The 16,910-nt window shown below is 49.3% G+C and overlaps 1 protein-coding gene across 1 annotated transcript in view; it reads left to right on the top strand.

The window, feature by feature from the left end:
* The window catches only part of LOC139052112 (thiopurine S-methyltransferase-like), a 190,769-nt gene that overhangs the window by 153,179 nt on the left and 20,680 nt on the right, over window positions 1-16,910 (top strand). The window contains exons 8-9 of the mRNA XM_070529211.1: window positions 7,926-8,011; window positions 9,077-9,121. Coding sequence (XP_070385312.1) covers window positions 7,926-8,011; window positions 9,077-9,121 — 131 coding nt within the window. The remainder of the gene's footprint in view (window positions 1-7,925; window positions 8,012-9,076; window positions 9,122-16,910) is intronic.

Genomic DNA, 16,910 nt, shown 5'->3' with positions numbered 1-16,910 from the left:
CAGGAGTTTCCTCCACACCATGACTTCTGCTCTGGAGAGGGATGGGTGGAGTGGCGGCATCATTCTTCCTTAAAGGTGCTAGTGTCATGGTTAGTGTGTAGTTATCATGAGCTGGGTTTTCTGTCGTTTCTTGCAGTGCCCTGTTGCAATGACCTCGGGCAATCGTGTGCGCACGATGGCTTCCGCTGACGGCTTCGGGTCCTGATGTATTTAGTTTAGGCAGTTGAGGATATCGCATGGTACTTCATGCACATGGGCGGTCGCATATGCTCGACATGCTGATTGACAGTCTGTGATAATATGAACTTCGTCATCCTGTCTCGATGCCGAAATGGCGAGGGCGATGGCGGCCTTTTCTACTGCGGCGACCTTGTGCATAGGAAGCGGTCCAGATTGTCAAAATTGGTGCAAAAATGAAATGGACGCATTACCAGTACTTCCGCAGTATAGTGCTAACGTCAACAGCGGTGCTTCATCATGGCAGCACAAATTACTGTTTTCGTATTGTTTTTGTATATGTATTCATAGAAAGCATGGCAGCGTGACGACAACGACGGGGGCCAAACAATGGTGGTATAACGACGATAGAATGCAAACAACGGAGATGATGGCGGGACGTCGACAGCAGTGCGACCAGTACGGCATGACGACAACAGAATCACCACAGTGCGACGAAGATAGCGTGACGGCAAAGACGGTAGTGCGATGACAATGGCACGACAACGAATGTGCACATCCGCTTTCTTTTCCGCGTTTCTAATGCGTGAGCATTTCTATGCTTACTCAACGAGTAAAACCATCCGTCCGTCTCGTAAGACGATCGCTTTCAAGATAACGCCCACATGAGTGAGCGAATTCGCCTTCGTACTGCCTCTCGCTTCAACGCTAATAGAGCGGCGAGAACACAGCGCCCACGAAGCTATCAGCACTCGCGGCACTCGGTCCCCATCGCTGATCCCTACCAGGATAGGGGCCCACGCGTCTTACTTCAACGCGAACTATTTGGCGAGAACACAGTGCACGCAAAGCTATCTTCACTATGCACTTTCTGTCTCCATCGCAATCGCTTTCGTGATAGGGCTGGCGCAGCCGCCATGCCCACCCGCTGCCGGTGGTTCATGACGGTTCATAATGGTTGGACGCGGATGGATAAGGCGCTAAAGAGCGACAACGGCTTATAATGACCGTAACGTCATCCGCGCACCTGGCGCCGCTACCTGCAGTAGTTCGCTTGCGTCATCGATGCACCTTGCGCTGCCATCCGCAGAAGTTCGTGTGGCCGCAGCACTGTCATTTCTGGTCGGATCAAGTGTCATTTGCGTCCATAATGACGCCGGGCTACGTGGAGATCACCAAGTGGCACAATGCTTGCGCATACTTAGGCAACTCTCATAATAGTTTCTGCGTGACTTTTTGCTTCACGGAGGCCACATATGCCTTCTACCATTCACTTTAAAGTCATACAGATCTTGCTCACCATGCGCCGTGAGAGTCCGTCTAAGCGACGCTGTGGTTAGCCGACAAGACCAAACGGCATATTTCCACAAATGAGAGAGAAAGCTTTATTAAATATACTTGCTGGGGTCAAGGGGGGCGAGAGCGGAGAGACTAGCCCCATCGGAGCTCTCCTTCCTCAGGCGGCCGCCAGACCTTGAGTATTGGCGGCGTCGTCGGGCAACCGGACTTCCTGCAGTTGGTTCTCCGGGCATGCGCTGAGCAGCGCTGCCTCCCACTGCTCCGGCGCGGTGGTTTTAAATGTAGGGTTGGTGTTGTGTTTAGTGGTGTGTGTCGCTGCAGGACATGCCCTGATTATGTGGTCGAAGTCGGCGCAAGCCACCCCGCACGCTTTGTATTGGGGTGTGCAAAAATCTGGGTAGATGTGACTGTACAACGAGGTTGTGGGGAATGTGCGTGTCTGTAATAATCGCCGTATTGTCGATTGATACTTATTTAGTGACTTGTCAGGAGGTGGGTAGTTCGTTTATGTCTTACGGTAATGCACGAGGATTTCACCATACGTAACCATTCTGTCTTTCGCGTGGCCGCGCCAGGAGACGACTGCTTCGTCTCCAGCCGGCTGGGCTGCACGATACACACAGGGGACTACGGCGACGAACGCGCCCCGCAACCGTTAGCGCCATGTGGCGGGAAAACACCATGCACCATCGCCACCGTCCACAGATGCTAAACCATAAGACATCACAATTCTGTATGCCTCAAAGACGTAGTGGCGTTCGGCGATGTACGCCAGCTTTTTACCTACTGTGCATAGACGAAGACGTTACGCCATGACCGCTCTTAGAACCTGCTACTCGAACCAGCGAGTAAGCCTCCGCTATGTGTATTATGAGGTTCGTTGTTTAAGATATTTCAAAACGGAGCTTTCTTGCCGAGTTCGAGGCATTTTTTGTACGTATCTGGCCTCAACACCGAGCATGTTTAACAGGATGGTAGCGCCATCTAGTAACCTGACGGCGAATTAGTAGTTTACAAGTTTTAAGCATAGAGTTTGATACAGTAATTACTAGACAGAACTGCGGCGCTAGTGTCTACGACAAGTGCAAGCAAGGCGATTCACCCAGCATTGGAATGATGGCTAGTACTTCGATTTACCTATAGTCGGATACAACTTTAGAAAAAATTACCGACGATTACGTTACTTCCTAATGCGAAATTTGAGCGCAGCAAATAAGCTGTTTCACCTTTTCGATAGATTTTGCATGCATGAAGAACACAGTCTGAATTGACACAAGTCCGAGTTGGGAAACGCACACCGGAGATTCTCACGGCACGTATCCGGAAGCGGTTTCACGTCATTTTGGAACCAGAGCCGATCACACACTGAACACACACTTCCAAACGGATTGTCTGTAAACTGTCGCCGGAAAGCATTTGTTGCACCCTGACTGTTTGCGAGCCTTTGTTTGCGTTTGGCCTCGGCCTCGGCCGCGCGAACGGTAGAGTCTTCTCTGCGACGGCGATGAGCTTCTGCTTCAGCCTCGCTTACTGCTGGTTGCTCTCGACGGCGGCGATGAGCCTCTGCTTCGGCGACGCGTACTCCTGGATCATCTCGACGGCGGCGACGGTAAGCTTCTGCTTCGGCGGCACGCACCTCTGGATTCTGACGGCGACGGCGCTGGGCCTCTGCTCTGGCAGCTCGTTTAGCAGCAGCAGCAGACGGAGGACTTCCATCGGTCGTCTCGCTCATGGCTCAGAAAGAACTGGCAGATAATTTCGCAGTGGCGAACGGCAGCGGCAATTTCGGCTCGGGCGGTGCACATATACAGATCCGCCGCCACCGATCTGGCTCTCTGATTGCCACCGCACAGGGCGAACGGCAGCGGCAATTTCGGCTCGGGCGGTGCACATATACAGATCCGCCGCCACCGATCTGGCTCTCTGATTGCCACCGCACAGGGGTTGCATTGGAGGAGGAGCGAAGAAAGGAATTAAGTTCGAGCCGGCGCTTTGACAACCGGAGATTCGCAGGAAGAGGGGGGAGGGGGGCGGCGTGTACACCCAGCGGCAAACGATGGGGGCAGAAGCGCGCGCAGCAAGCGGACAACACGATAAAGGGAGGAGGGAAGAGATAGCAGCGACTGACTGATGCCGCTGACGCCGATAGTGAGTCAACCCCAGCTGCGGAGTTGGTTTCAGGGACAACGCCGCCGATGCCGACACAAACAATATGATACCCTCGCTTCCGCAGCGCTGAGAACCAGGTCTAGCCGTGGGAAGGTGGTCACGTATTCGTCGACGTGCCGGGGCCTGCGTGAAATAACCGGCGCGTCGGCAACTGAAGAGCACCCTATCCGCCACACAAGAACGGGGGGGGGGGACCCTTTCCTCCTCTTTCTGCATGGCGGCGACGGTGTTCTATGCAGTCACGTTATCTTGACTCTCTAGCGGCGTCAGCGGCATCCAGCGGTATCAGTCGGTCGCTGCTAGCGCTGGGGGGATGAAAGGGGGGCGGAGCTAGTTACGAGGCCGACGACAACGCCGACGACGACGCGAAACCCAGGAACGGACGCCAAAGAGCTGCGCTCTAAAAAGGGGACGTTTACTCCTCCGAGGCGGAGGCACACGAACATCCACCAATGGGCGCACGCTCTGGACAAACGTCATGAGCCAAACGGCCGGTGACCCCGCCGACGAAGAAGATGGCCGCCCGCGCTTCGAACTGGGCGAGGTCGCGTCAGCTGTGTGCTTCAGCCCCTCATCAGAATGAATTCCAAAACTGTTTGTGATGGTCTATCATGCCGGAAATATTACTGCGAGCTTACGATGCACCGTTTGTGCCACGTGCATTTATTCTGAGCCGTGATCCGGTGAAGGAACATTGCAGCGAGTATCGCTGGCGGTGCACTGCGCTTTGCCTGTAAACAGGATCCCGCGGCGACCGCTGCGAACACACATCCTGCGCGCTTATTCCATGTTTTATGTTGCTCCCGAGTGAACTTACGGCGAGAAAGTTTTCCAAAGACTGGTGCCTACGGTAGCGGCGGGTGTGTTCGTATACTGTCGCTGCGTTTTTCGTCGGACGGGGTGAAGTGATGAAGCAAAACCATTTTTAGGAGAAATCAGAAAAGTGCGTGCAACAAAAACTATTTGCAGAAGAAGCCTTCAACGCAAATATTTGTCGCCGTGAACTTAGCGTAAACTACCTATAGAGAGGTTTAGTTTTTTCGAAATTCCGCTAAAACACAGGCGGACGCCCGGGGCGTTGGGGCGGAGGCGCAAATGTGAGCGGTCGAGCGGTCTGCATGGGGCAGCCACCTGGTGGCGCAGTGCTCAAACAGACAGAAACAGTTATTATTGCATTAACCGAGCGTATTCTTCTTCGCTGCTGGTGTAAATTTTCGACACTGGCATAATCGTGTTGCTGCCCCAGCCCCGTCCGCCTGCGTTTTACCGTAATACCGGACAAGCGAAACCGATCTATTGTCAGCAGTGACATAGCCGAGCGTCTAGCGACGGTGTTCGAGCGTTGTGTGGCACCGTCAATTGATTGCTGTCCACCAGTTCTCACTGCACGCGCAAGATTTAAAATGCGTGCTGTGAAATTGTGAAAGCACAAAACCAAAAAATATAAATTTTATGCTATTTCAAACCAAGAGTATTTATTTAAAACGATGAATGAAGCATTTTTGCACCTTCCTGCCTCGACCGTATTCTCGCCCCAAGTTTGTAATGGTTGCGATAAATGCATTGTTTTATATAAGTACTTTTTCAATAGCAATTGATTCATTTTAAGCTTGAGAAACGAGTTGTAGATACGCCGTGTACAAGTGAACAAGCGCAAAAGCGTTGCGGAGCTGTTCTTTCTACTTTTGTCACTTGCAATGAAGCTAAGGAGCAGACGACGGGCAGCGTTGTGAAAGGCACGGGGTTATTTTTCTGCCGCCATCCGGCATGTGCTGTAGCACATGAGAGCTCTAATAAACCAGTCATCAAAATGCAAAAGTCCTTATTTATATCGAGAATTACACGTTTCAGGAGCACGATGTTTCGAGCGGGACTATTTTAGTCGCGGAGGCAATCGGCTGTCGCGCTTCGGTCATCTGATCGGGGCCTCCCCTTTGTTCTAAAATTGTATCCGACGGTAAGCACTATCTTTGTGGCTTCAAACAGCTTTGTGACTATGGAAGTGCTGTTTATGAACTAAGCCTAGTAACCCCCCCCCCTCATTACCTCTATTTTACTTTCATCTTCATATAAGCCGGGCTTTCCTGCTCAAGGGGTTCTGAAAAGTGACAAGCTCTGAGGATATTTCCAAAAAATACTCGGATATCCTGCAGCATTACAAATTTCAAAGAAAGATATACCCTTACTGCACCCAAGTCTAACCAAAGAAGGGGCATGTTGCTCTGCGGCGTCTTCAAACAAACTCCTATGTACACGTCATTGTAATCCATAGAATGCACCCGACTCAATTCTCATCGCTTTGCCTGTCCTGCTGTGCACCGGACACCATTTGTCACAGGTTGATGGTGTGTCCTAACCTTGCCTAACCTAGTAATCAAGAAGCTCAATCAAGAACTGAAAACAGAAGCACATAAGAAGACCGCCAAGAATCATGGGATGCGATGCTCGCGGCCGCAGACTTGGGGGACCAGCGAAAGCTGGTGAACCAGGTCAGGGAAGCAGCAGAATCCAATGGCTACCTGGACTGAGGAGGCCACCCGCCTTCGGTGAAGAAAGAGCTCTTTCTCACTGATTCGGATTATTAAACGTTTGTTCACTCTCAATCTTACTGTTCTAAACCTGCACATTTGTTTGCAAGCAGCAGCCTGAAATGGTCTGCTTTTACCCTTACTGGGTCTAGGTTGGCCTGTTTCTTCCTTAATAATTTTCCTCTTTCTCTTTTGAAATTGAGAGAAATCCGAGACCTCACTAACTGATGGTCACTGCCCTTAACCCCACCTAACAATCCTACATCCTGAGCTATATTGGGATCAGCAGAGAGTATCAAATCTATGTAATCTTTCTTTCTTCGTTAGGGCTTTTCCAGGTTCACTTCCTGTTACTGCACTTCCTGGAGAAGGTATTAATTATTCGGAGTGTATTTCTTTCAGCCAATTCTAACATCTCTCTTCTAGCGGTCCTTAGAATCGATGGCGTGGTTGCTAATTGCTATATCACCAGCCTGCTCTTTCCCCTTTTTGCATTGAAGTCGCCCATGACTACAGTATACTGAGTTTGCACCTTTGTCATTGCTAATTCAACACCTTCATAAAACTGTTCGATTTATTCAAACGCATGACTGGAGATTGGAGCGTAGGCATGTACTACCTTTAATCTATATCTCTTTTTTTTTGCTTTATTACGACGACTGTTGCCCTCTCCATGCTGTAGAATTCGTCAATGTTACCCACTATGTCCTTATAGATTAGGAGTCCTACACCATGTTCTCTGTTATCTAGATGGCCTCTTTAGCAGAGGTCGTGGCCGTTAGTCAGCACTGTATAAGCCTCCCCAGTTCTTCTAGCCTCCCTAAGGCCAATAATATCTCAAGCATTGCCTGATACTTCGTCAAAGAGGACTGCTAAGAGGGTTCACGTGTTAAACGTTGCCAGGTACCAGGTTCAGTTTCCAATGGCAGCCTGTCCGAATTCAGAGATTTTTAGCACTCTCTGCCACATCGCAGATATCAATGCCGCCTTGGTCAGATTCTACGTAGCCGCTGGAGACTAAAGGCCATGGGTTGATTCCAAGATTCATGAGGGAGTTAGTAGTCGAATACTGCACCAGAGAGGCCAATTCCGGTTCGGGTGTGGGAGTGTCCTGGTTGACGCTTAATGGGCCTTCCTAATTAAGTTACACCTGTGCTAGTATCACCCCACTCGCTCTCAGCAATTCTTTTTTTGCCGGTGTCAGGGGCCACTCCAAGCCTGAAAATGTAGTGGACTGAAGAAGGATTCCGACTTCCGAGCTTCGCATTAGAAGCCTGGTGTTCTACCTCTACTCCGCACCACCAACACTTCTAATTACTGTAGAAAAATTACTGTAGTGCTCATTTTCGATGTCTATGGTTGGTGAGAACCATGAAGCAATGCTTTGACACTGCCTTTATCTCGCCGTCTTCGGCTTTACCTCGCCGTGCAGCAAAACGAAATAAAATGTCCATTGATTGTTAGCCTCAGGCAGCAGGAATTGGTCACTGAGTAGGGATCACTACCGGGCGTGATAAGGAAGTCTCCGGCAGAGTCGAGTGACACTGTCACAGCTCCGTGTATCCCAGCTAAAGTTTCAACCTTTTCAAACATCTTTAGTGTCGAATGTATTTTCCACGAATAAAGTATCCACACGGAGAAATATGTTCTACCCACGTGTTGCGAGCGCCGAAGCAACGGCCTACTGTCATCTCAGTTTGTTACTCTAGGATTTGTGTCACAGTAGATGACGTGGCGTCCCTCTACACGCAGGTACGCTAAACTGATGAGGTCTGTGCTGGCGCCAGCGTACACCTACATCCTCATTACTTTCAAACACGATGACCAAACTTACAAAGGTAAGAATGTGCGCAGTGAGCGAGCGAGTTGTGTTGGAGTGTAACAAGGTAGAGAACTTGATTAGTTGGGTACACCATTTAACTGGTCGGAGGAAACCAGTGGTGAACAAAGTACCAAAAGAGCTCTATGGGAAGCTATACATGTCATAGGTTGAGAAAAATGTAATGAAGACAGAAGCGAATGGACAGCTAAAAAACCAGGTCAGGCAAGTGGTGCTGAAGGTATGATGAATGCTGAAGCAATTTCATTTGACAAGCCCACATTTAGAATCGACGAAACGGAAACCGCAGGGCATAAATAATTGGAATCAAAATAGCCCGACTAGATCCAATTATACTGGTACAGATTTGCTGCGTTTCTACTACTCCGTGTCTACTACTGTAGTCCTTTGTAAATGATATTCAAAGTTAAACTATTTTTCTCCTAAAACTGCGTTGTACTTACTTCAATAACTCTAAATTATTTCCGTCCAGATATTCTACTACATCCTTCTCATCTCTATGAGCAATCCGGCACTCTCAGCACTTTCGCTATCAGAAACTTCAATTCTATGCCTATGTGCCGTCTGTGCTTTCATAGCCACATTTTCTAGTATTCCTTCATATTTCACGCTCTACATTGTTTGAGGATTCTCTGATGTTTCCAAAGTAGAAACGCCTAATCTAAACTCCTGATCTAATTGTCTGCAGATATTGTAGGAGTGAAAGAAAACAGCTAGTTTCTGAAATAAACTCAAAACAGGTGTTTGACGGGTCGATCACCTTTTCATTGAAAACTTCTGCAGTCATGAAATTACGCTTATCTTCAACTACAGCATCGGCACTTTCGATACGGGAGATGTTTAAGCTATGGATCAACGTCGGCAGCAGGCCCAGGAAGAAATCTTGGATTTTAAATGTATTTACTCCCTGTAGCACTTGCGTTTCGCAATCACTGTAACGTTTGAGTATATATTTAAGAAATTTCGCGCCTTTTTTGTACACTGTATATAGGCACTGGCGGAAATATTACAAATGAACCTACCTTGGGGTTCAAAATTACGAAAAATTTTTCTTCTCTTTCAGGTTTACCGAGAAACGTCAGTGACTGCAACGTGACGGAAATTTTTGGTAAGGGATTGTACGCAATTCTTTTTTCTTGTGTACCACACGCAGAAACCATGACAACTTCAAGACTAGAACATGTCACCTGCCTGTAGTTTGTTCCGCCCTAAAGAAAAGCAACTGCGCGCAAAAGCAAGACGATAACAAAAAGGTGCACGAAAGTACAAGAGTGGGCAACATCTGCTACCTTCATTGCTAGGCATGACACGCACCAAATACACAAGTAAACTAATCACGCACGCAAGTATTCAGCAGAACATGGAAAGAGTGTGCAGAACGTGAAGCTAACTTGGTAGTCAGTGTGCCCATATCTTCGTTGAAACGCTCATGATAAAAAGTACAAATAAAAAATTTAAATAACAAAACATGTGAGTAAAATTGCGAAGGCAGATAAGACATTGGGAAACTGCATAAAATCACAAACAGGATACTGTGATATAGTAAACGGTTCACTGAGAACCACCGATGGAAAAAGGAGAAAAAGTATCGTCGTATTGAAACCTAGAGCTGTGATTAAATTATACCCGCCGTGGTTGCTCAGTGGCTATGGTGTTGGGCTGCTGAGCACGAGGTCGCGGGATCGAATACCGGCCGCGGCAGCCGCATTTCGATGGAGGCGAAAACACCCGTGTACTTAGATTTAGATGCATGTTAAAGAACCCCAGGTGGTCTAAATTTCCGGAGTCCTCCACTACGGCGTGCCTCGTAATCAGAAAGTGGTTTTGGCACGTTAAACCCCATAAATAATTAATTGATTAAATTAGGTGCATTTATTTTTATTATGGCACACATCCTATAAAAAGCCTCAACAGACGGTCAACAGTATGGCTGAATTTTAAAAAAATGTGAGAATATCCATCTATACAAATAGCTCTGAGCAGAAAATGCATATTGGTTAGAGCCCGCTGGCGCACGAAAAGGAAACTTAGACATAGCTAGGAGAGGTCTTCGTCGAGCAGTGGCTGGAATAATTACAATGATAATGCTAATAATAATAAAAATTGTGACAAAAGCACGCAGACAGAAGAGTTATGGAGAAAAAAATTCCTGGCAGAATTCGACTTTAATGCGATTAGTACTTGCACAATGTAGTGACAAAGCCTATTGCCAAGTTCTTCTTTTTCGTGTCACCTAATTCTTAACTTTCTTTTACCATCTTCTTCATTTCTGTATAGGTGAACGCTCCTAGTTCAGCGCACGTTTTGGATCCATTCTGTCCACACCACGTCTTTCTCCACACTCGGCTGCTTTTGATGCAGACTTTTTCACTTCTCCGTAGCTGACTTCTTCCAATTTTTTGTTGCCAACTTCTTCCTTCTTCTTCTGCTTGTCTATCAGGGCACCTACCAAGTAGCACATAGCCATTCTTGAGGACTGGCAAATAATGTTGCCATATCTAGTGTCAGATGTCCAAGTGCACATATCCGATGCAGAACTTGACTAATGCCAAGTTATTCATTCGGATTCATATCCGGTGTCCGAAGTTGGCGTGAAAGGGGTTAGATACGGCCATTATGCCAAAAAGGATGTGAAGTTCCCGAGCCCTCCTAATCGCATGAAAAATAGCAGACTTGTGTAATCCTACGTAATCACAACCCAATCTCTTGCGAAGCTGTTTCTTTTTCGCACCGTTTTAATGATAATTTCCGGTGCTTGTAACTAATTCACTTACTTAAACCGTTACCTGCATAGGACCAGTCAGTTTATTTATTTATTTATTTTTATTTATTCATTTATTCATTTACTTAATTACCTAAAGCGCCTAATGCTGGGTATTAGAGTAAGGATAAGAATATTTTACATATGTGCAAATATGTATATTATTATTTCAAATTAATATTCTTTGGGTTGGAGACAAAACGACAGAAAAGTGTTTATATTAAAAATTGCTATCAGTAGAAAACGGAACCTTTGTTTCGACTGTACAGTATGAAACCTAGCCCTTCATATAACGCTTTCGTGTACATCACAATATCTTACTGCGACAGCAATTAGATGGACACTCCAGGCGCATTTCTGCTGTCGGCGTCACCGTGAGGTTCTCTAGAAAGTCTAGTGGCGATAACACATTCGCGGCGCGCCGTATGCGGTGTGTACGAGTATTCACTCGCACATACAGCAGACGGCGCGCGGGGGCAGTGTTATCGCCAAGCGCGCGAAGGGAGTCTACGATCGCGGCGCAATCTGGCGCGCGCAAAGAAGGAGAGCTGCGAGGAAATGCACCGTTTTTTGTCTCGCGAAAGGGGGCATGGCAGGGAGGAGGGGCGGCGTCGGACTCCGACAGCAACTGCGTATTTCGCGACCAGGCGCAAGGGGAACTGACGATCGCGGCTCAACCTCGCGCGCGCGAGGGAGGAAAGCGGGGAGGCAGCGCGGGGAAAAGGGAGGGCGGAGGCGTTCTACTCCGGCAGCAACAGCGTACTTTGCGCACGAGCCGTTTGTGCGCAGGCGCGAGTAAGAGCGGGCGTGAGAGAGAAAACCTGGGGGCTTTTGCTCCTTGAATATATAAATCTCCCTAGGCACTACTACAGTGCACTAGAATTGGCGGCGACGAGTTACGGAGTCGCCATCTATCGGAAGCACCTCGCTGGCGTAGTATGAGGGATCACGTGGCGCGCTCCTCATAGGTTTTGCTGTCAGCGCTCACTGAAAACACCACGCGCGAGCTCTCCCGGACATTTCTGTAAGTACTTTCGAAACGAGAGAAGTTTCTTACTGTCTAAATAATATTCTTGGGCAAACTGAAAGCACACAATCGTTCACAGACGCTGTCTCTTTACCGAATACGTACAGTGGACGCCACTGCGCGCGGTCGCCGCGATGGAGTCTCCCGAACCGGCTTCTTGCGTGAAAGGCACGTAAACGCTGAGAGCAATTGAACTATGTGAAATATATTCTTATGGCGTTTGTATAACTAAATGGAGCGTAATAGAACGAAGCCTCAATGCAGCGATCGCGCAGATTCGCAGCGACCGAGTGCGCGTATGCATGCTTGTCCGCGCACTGTTTCGTTTTCGCCGCGCGCGCGTTTTCGCACCGTGCCATGAGCTTTAGGCCGCAGAATATGAGCATTTGACAGTATACAACCAACCATTGTTGCGTATGCGCTATAAGAGCTGTTCAAAAATAATTTCATTGTAGAGACTTCAACGCCTACGGGGACTGTGATGTGCCGTCGCGACGATTCAATCTTTTTTTTTTTCTTCTAAATTCTTTGACCTTTCAATACTACTTCTCGAGTTGCGTCGCACTGTATGTTTATCGGTGTTCTCAGTGTGCAATTTCCCGCTGCTCCTTTTTTGTAATCCAGTGCATTAATTCATAACACAAACATGACCATATGCCATGCTTTTTTTAAATGTGCTTCTTACCGCTGCCTTTCCACTCCACTGAACTTGCCAGTATCTATAGCATCGACAAGTTCATAGACTAAACCGTCATGACATTAGTCGGGCAGCGGACTCGGGCGAGCGTCTCAGTGCGCGTTTTCAGAACATCGCAGACCGGGCGCCGTAGCAGAAATCTTCCTCGCGTCTGTGCTTGCTGCACAGACGCGATGACTGTTTGCCGGTTTTATGTTTCGCGAGCCAAGCTTCACGCAGCTTTTTGTCCTGCGGCTACGTGTGAATAAGGCTGACACCGGCCTCCGTTACGTGCGTCCGGCCCTGCGGCACCGAGCAGTAGCCTACCATGTTGCGCGCCTTCAAAGGCAGCCACTACCTATTGTAGCGCTGTCAAGCGTTGTAAAGGAGACACTCGAAGCTGGAAAATTTCGCCACTAAATGAGGACCGCAGTGTACGAGGGAATTTAAACTCGTTTTCAGCTCGCTTCGGCGCGCCCGAAGCAGCCGACGCGGCCGCTATGTCCACGTGATCCCTCCTAGCACGTCACGCCGACGGTGGCGCCAGCTGTTCCAGTGGTGGAGCTCGAGGCCATAGGTTGATTGGCACGAGCGGCTGGGGGCGGCGTGTGCTTCGCAGTGAGGCGGGCGAAGAAAAATACTGTGGCGGCGCTGCGATCGAAGTGGATTGCGCCGCATCAAGGTCGCGCCGTTGGAAACTGCTGGCGATTCTGCTCGGCGGGGTCGTTCGTGTTGCTTCGCACGCTGCTGTTCGGGATCAGGCCGCTCAAATGGTGTTTACAATTGGATGCCTTAGGAATAGATGCCCTTCTTTCTCTTCTTTCTTTCATTTTATTTATCATAAATGCCGCTCGGTGACTGTGCGTGCATTGTGGCCGCGGTGTCAGCTTTCATTCTACTATGTTATTGTACGGTTCCCTTAGGAGAACAAGAATTTTTTTTCTTCTTTAAGCAGCATGTATCTCTCGTGTGTATTTTTGCGCATACAGTTTTCCATCAGTAGGTCTTGCGAAACGCAGATGAAAAAAAAACTTATGTAAGCTTCCTGCTGGCCGCTTCAAACACATAAAACACATCGGCCCCATCCGGCACCCTGTACTCAGATTGGCGGGAAGTATTGTAATAGAAAAGGAAAAAAAACTGCAGTGCAACATTCCATTCATGTTTCCGTCTTCCTCGCGTAACACAACGCGGAGTAATTGGAACAGGTTCTTTTATTTCAGTCGGTACTCCGGCGCCAAAAACAGTGTTAGGTAACTAATATAAACGCTAATCTTTGGCCCCTAAGCCGTCTGAAATTTTTTGCTTAGTACAAAAATTAGTGCCTTTCCACTCTGTGTAGAAGTAGGACAAGCGAAGCGGCGTATGCGGGCCCTTTAATGGCGATCTGCACCTCCACCGCGGGTCGGCCCGGCATTGAACTATCTTCGGGATCGGTCCACGTATGGGGAGTGCTTAACGCCTGCTTCACCGCCGCCGCGGGTCAACCCGGCATTGCAGTATCTTGGGGATCGGCCCACGTATGGGGAGTGCCTAACGCCTCCTGCACCTCCGCCGCGTGTCGGCCTGGCATTGCACTATATTCGGGATCGGCCCACGTATGGGGAGTGCTGAACGCCTGCTTCAGCTCCGGCGCGGGTCGTTCCGGCATTGCACTATCTTCTGGATTTTTTTTTTCTACACGGGGACACAATAGTGAGGAATGCAGCCCCTAACAGTTTGGCTGTAAAAAAAAAAGCGCGGTAGCTTGGTTAGTGGCTATAGTGTATATTGTCACGTGGTAGTGATGTTAAATGACACAGTAGCAGTACTGTGAAAGACAAAACTAGCTTTTATTGGGCGAACCTGTGCCCTCAAAACAGGCTACACTTAAAGCACAACGATAGCGGCGAACACAGTCGGCGATCGTCGAAAATCTGATCAGCGGGTCAAGCGCGTCGGCTTTTATACAGAGTCGTCGAATGTTCCAGACTAATCATTGGGACCCGCGTGCCTTCCATAAAGTTCTACATCATTCGCGTCAGGCGAATAAATCAGATAACACAAGGTTCGGCGATAACAGACTGCGGATAGAAGCATCGATAACTTTCCAGAAACTTCGGATACATGCAAGCGCGTCCCGCGCTATGTGATTACATTTGTCAGGCGGCGAAACCTGGTCGCCCGATAAATATAAATACACGTGCCAATACCCCCCCTCTTAAAAAGCATCGTCCCGATGCTACAAAGAGAGCGAAACACAAAAGGACACTTATAAACGCAAGTAACAAAACAACGAAAAGAAACAAAGTCCAAAGGTCAGTTACGCGAAGTCCCAAAGTTCGTCAACGCTGGTGGTACGGCTTTAGCCGCACAACGTGGACAATTTCAGGTCGTGAGCGGCGCCGCTGTGACAGCGATATGCCGTCTGGCACGACCTCGTAGTCCAGTGCACCAATACGTCGGATGATCTTGTACGGTCCGAAATAGCGACGCAAAAGCTTCTCGCTCAGTCCTCGTCGGCATATAGGGGTCCAAACCCAAACACGGTCACCGGGCTGGTACTCGACAAAGCGTCGTCGGAGGTTGTAGTGTCGGCTGTCGGTCCTCTGCTGGTTCTTGATCCGCAGGCGGGCGAGCTGTCGGGCTTCTTCGGCGCGCTGGAGATAGGTAGCGACGTCAAAGTTCTCCTCGTCAGTGACGTGCGGCAGCATGGCGTCGAGTGTCGTCGTCGGATTCCTGCCGTAAACCAGCTTAAACGGCGTGATCTGTGTTGTTTCTTGCACCGCCGTGATGTAAGCGAATGTTACGTACGGCAGGACGGCATCCCAGGTCTTGTGTTCGACGTCGACGTACATTGCTATAGCATGTCGGCGAGGGTCTTGTTCAGGCGCTCTGTGAGACCATTCGTCTGCGGATGGTAGGCAGTTGTCCTCCTGTGACTTGTCTGGCTGTATTGCAGAATGGCTTGCATGAGCTCTGCTGTAAAAGCCGTTCCTCTGTCAGTGATGAGGACTTCTGGGGCACCATGTCGCAGCAGGACGTGCTCGACGAAAAATTTCGCCACTTCGGCTGCGCTGCCTTTTGGTAGAGCTTTAGTTTCAGCGAAGCGGGTGAGGTAGTCCGTCGCCACGACGATCCACTTATTCCCGGATGTTGACGTCGGAAACGGCCCCAACAAATCCATCCCACTCTGCTGGAATGGTCGACAAAGAGGTTCGATCGGCTGTAGTAATCCTGCTGGCCTTGTCGGTGGTGTCTTGCGTCGTTGACAGTCTCGGCATGTTTTGACGTAACGGGCGACGTCGGCGGTGAGACGCGGCCAGTATTACCTTTCCTGTATCCTCGACAGCGTCCGGGAGAATCCAAGGAGCCCAGCGGTTGGGTCGTCGTGTAGGGCGTGCAGTACTTCTGGACGCAGCGCTGACGGTACAACAAGAAGGTAGCTGGCGCGGACTGGTGAGAAGTTCTTCACGAGCAGGTTGTTTTGTAGCGTGAACGAAGACAACCCGCGCTTAAATGCCCTAGGGACAACGTCGGTGTTCCCTTCCAAATACTCGACGAGGCCTTTTAGCTCCGGGTTGGCTCGCTGCTGTTTAGTGAAGTCTTCCGCGCTTATTATTCCAAGGAAGGCGTTGTCGTCCTCGTCGTCTTGCGGCGGGGGATCGATGGGGGCGCGTGATAGGCAGTCGGCGTCTGAGTGTTTTCGTCCGGACTTGTAGATCACCGTGACGTCATATTCTTCCAGTCTGAGGCTCCACCTCGCCAGCCGTCCTGAAGGGTCCTTCAAGTTAGCTAGCCAACACAACGCGTGATGGTCGCTGACGACTTTGAATGGCCTGCCATATAGGTAAGGGCGGAATTTTGCTGTACCCCAAATGATGGCGAGGCATTCCTTTTCAGTCGTAGAATAATTGCCTTCCGCTTTTGACAGCGACCGGCTAGCATAAGATATCACCCGTTCATGTCCGTCTTTCTTCTGGACTAGGACGGCACCGAGGCCTAGGCTACTGGCGTCAGTGTGGATTTCGGTATCGGCGTCTTCGTCGAAATGTGCGAGTACAGGCGGTGACTGCATGCGTCGTTTTAGTTCTTGAAATGCGTCGGCCTGCGGCGTTTCCCACTTGAACTCAACATCACATTTAGTTAGACGTGTCAACGGCTCGGCGATGCGTGAAAAGTCCTTGACAAAGCGCCTGTAGTAGGCACACATGCCAAGGAATCTACGCACTGCCTTCTTGTTGATGGGTTGTGGGAACTGTGCGATTGCAGCTGTCTTTTGCGGGTCTGGACGGACACCAGATTTGCTGATGACGTGGCCTAGGAACAGAAGCTCGTCGTAAGCGAAGCGGCACTTTTCTGGCTTCAGAGTGAGCCCTGATGATTTGATGGCCTCTAGTACTGTTGCAAGCCGCCTAAGGTGATCGTCGAAATTTCCGGCGAAGACGACGACG

This window comes from Dermacentor albipictus, unplaced genomic scaffold, assembly GCF_038994185.2.
Source record: "Dermacentor albipictus isolate Rhodes 1998 colony unplaced genomic scaffold, USDA_Dalb.pri_finalv2 scaffold_19, whole genome shotgun sequence".
NCBI lineage: Eukaryota > Metazoa > Arthropoda > Arachnida > Ixodida > Ixodidae > Dermacentor > Dermacentor albipictus.
The sequence above is the reverse complement of the archived record's forward strand: the minus strand, read 5'-3'. Positions and strand labels throughout refer to the sequence as shown.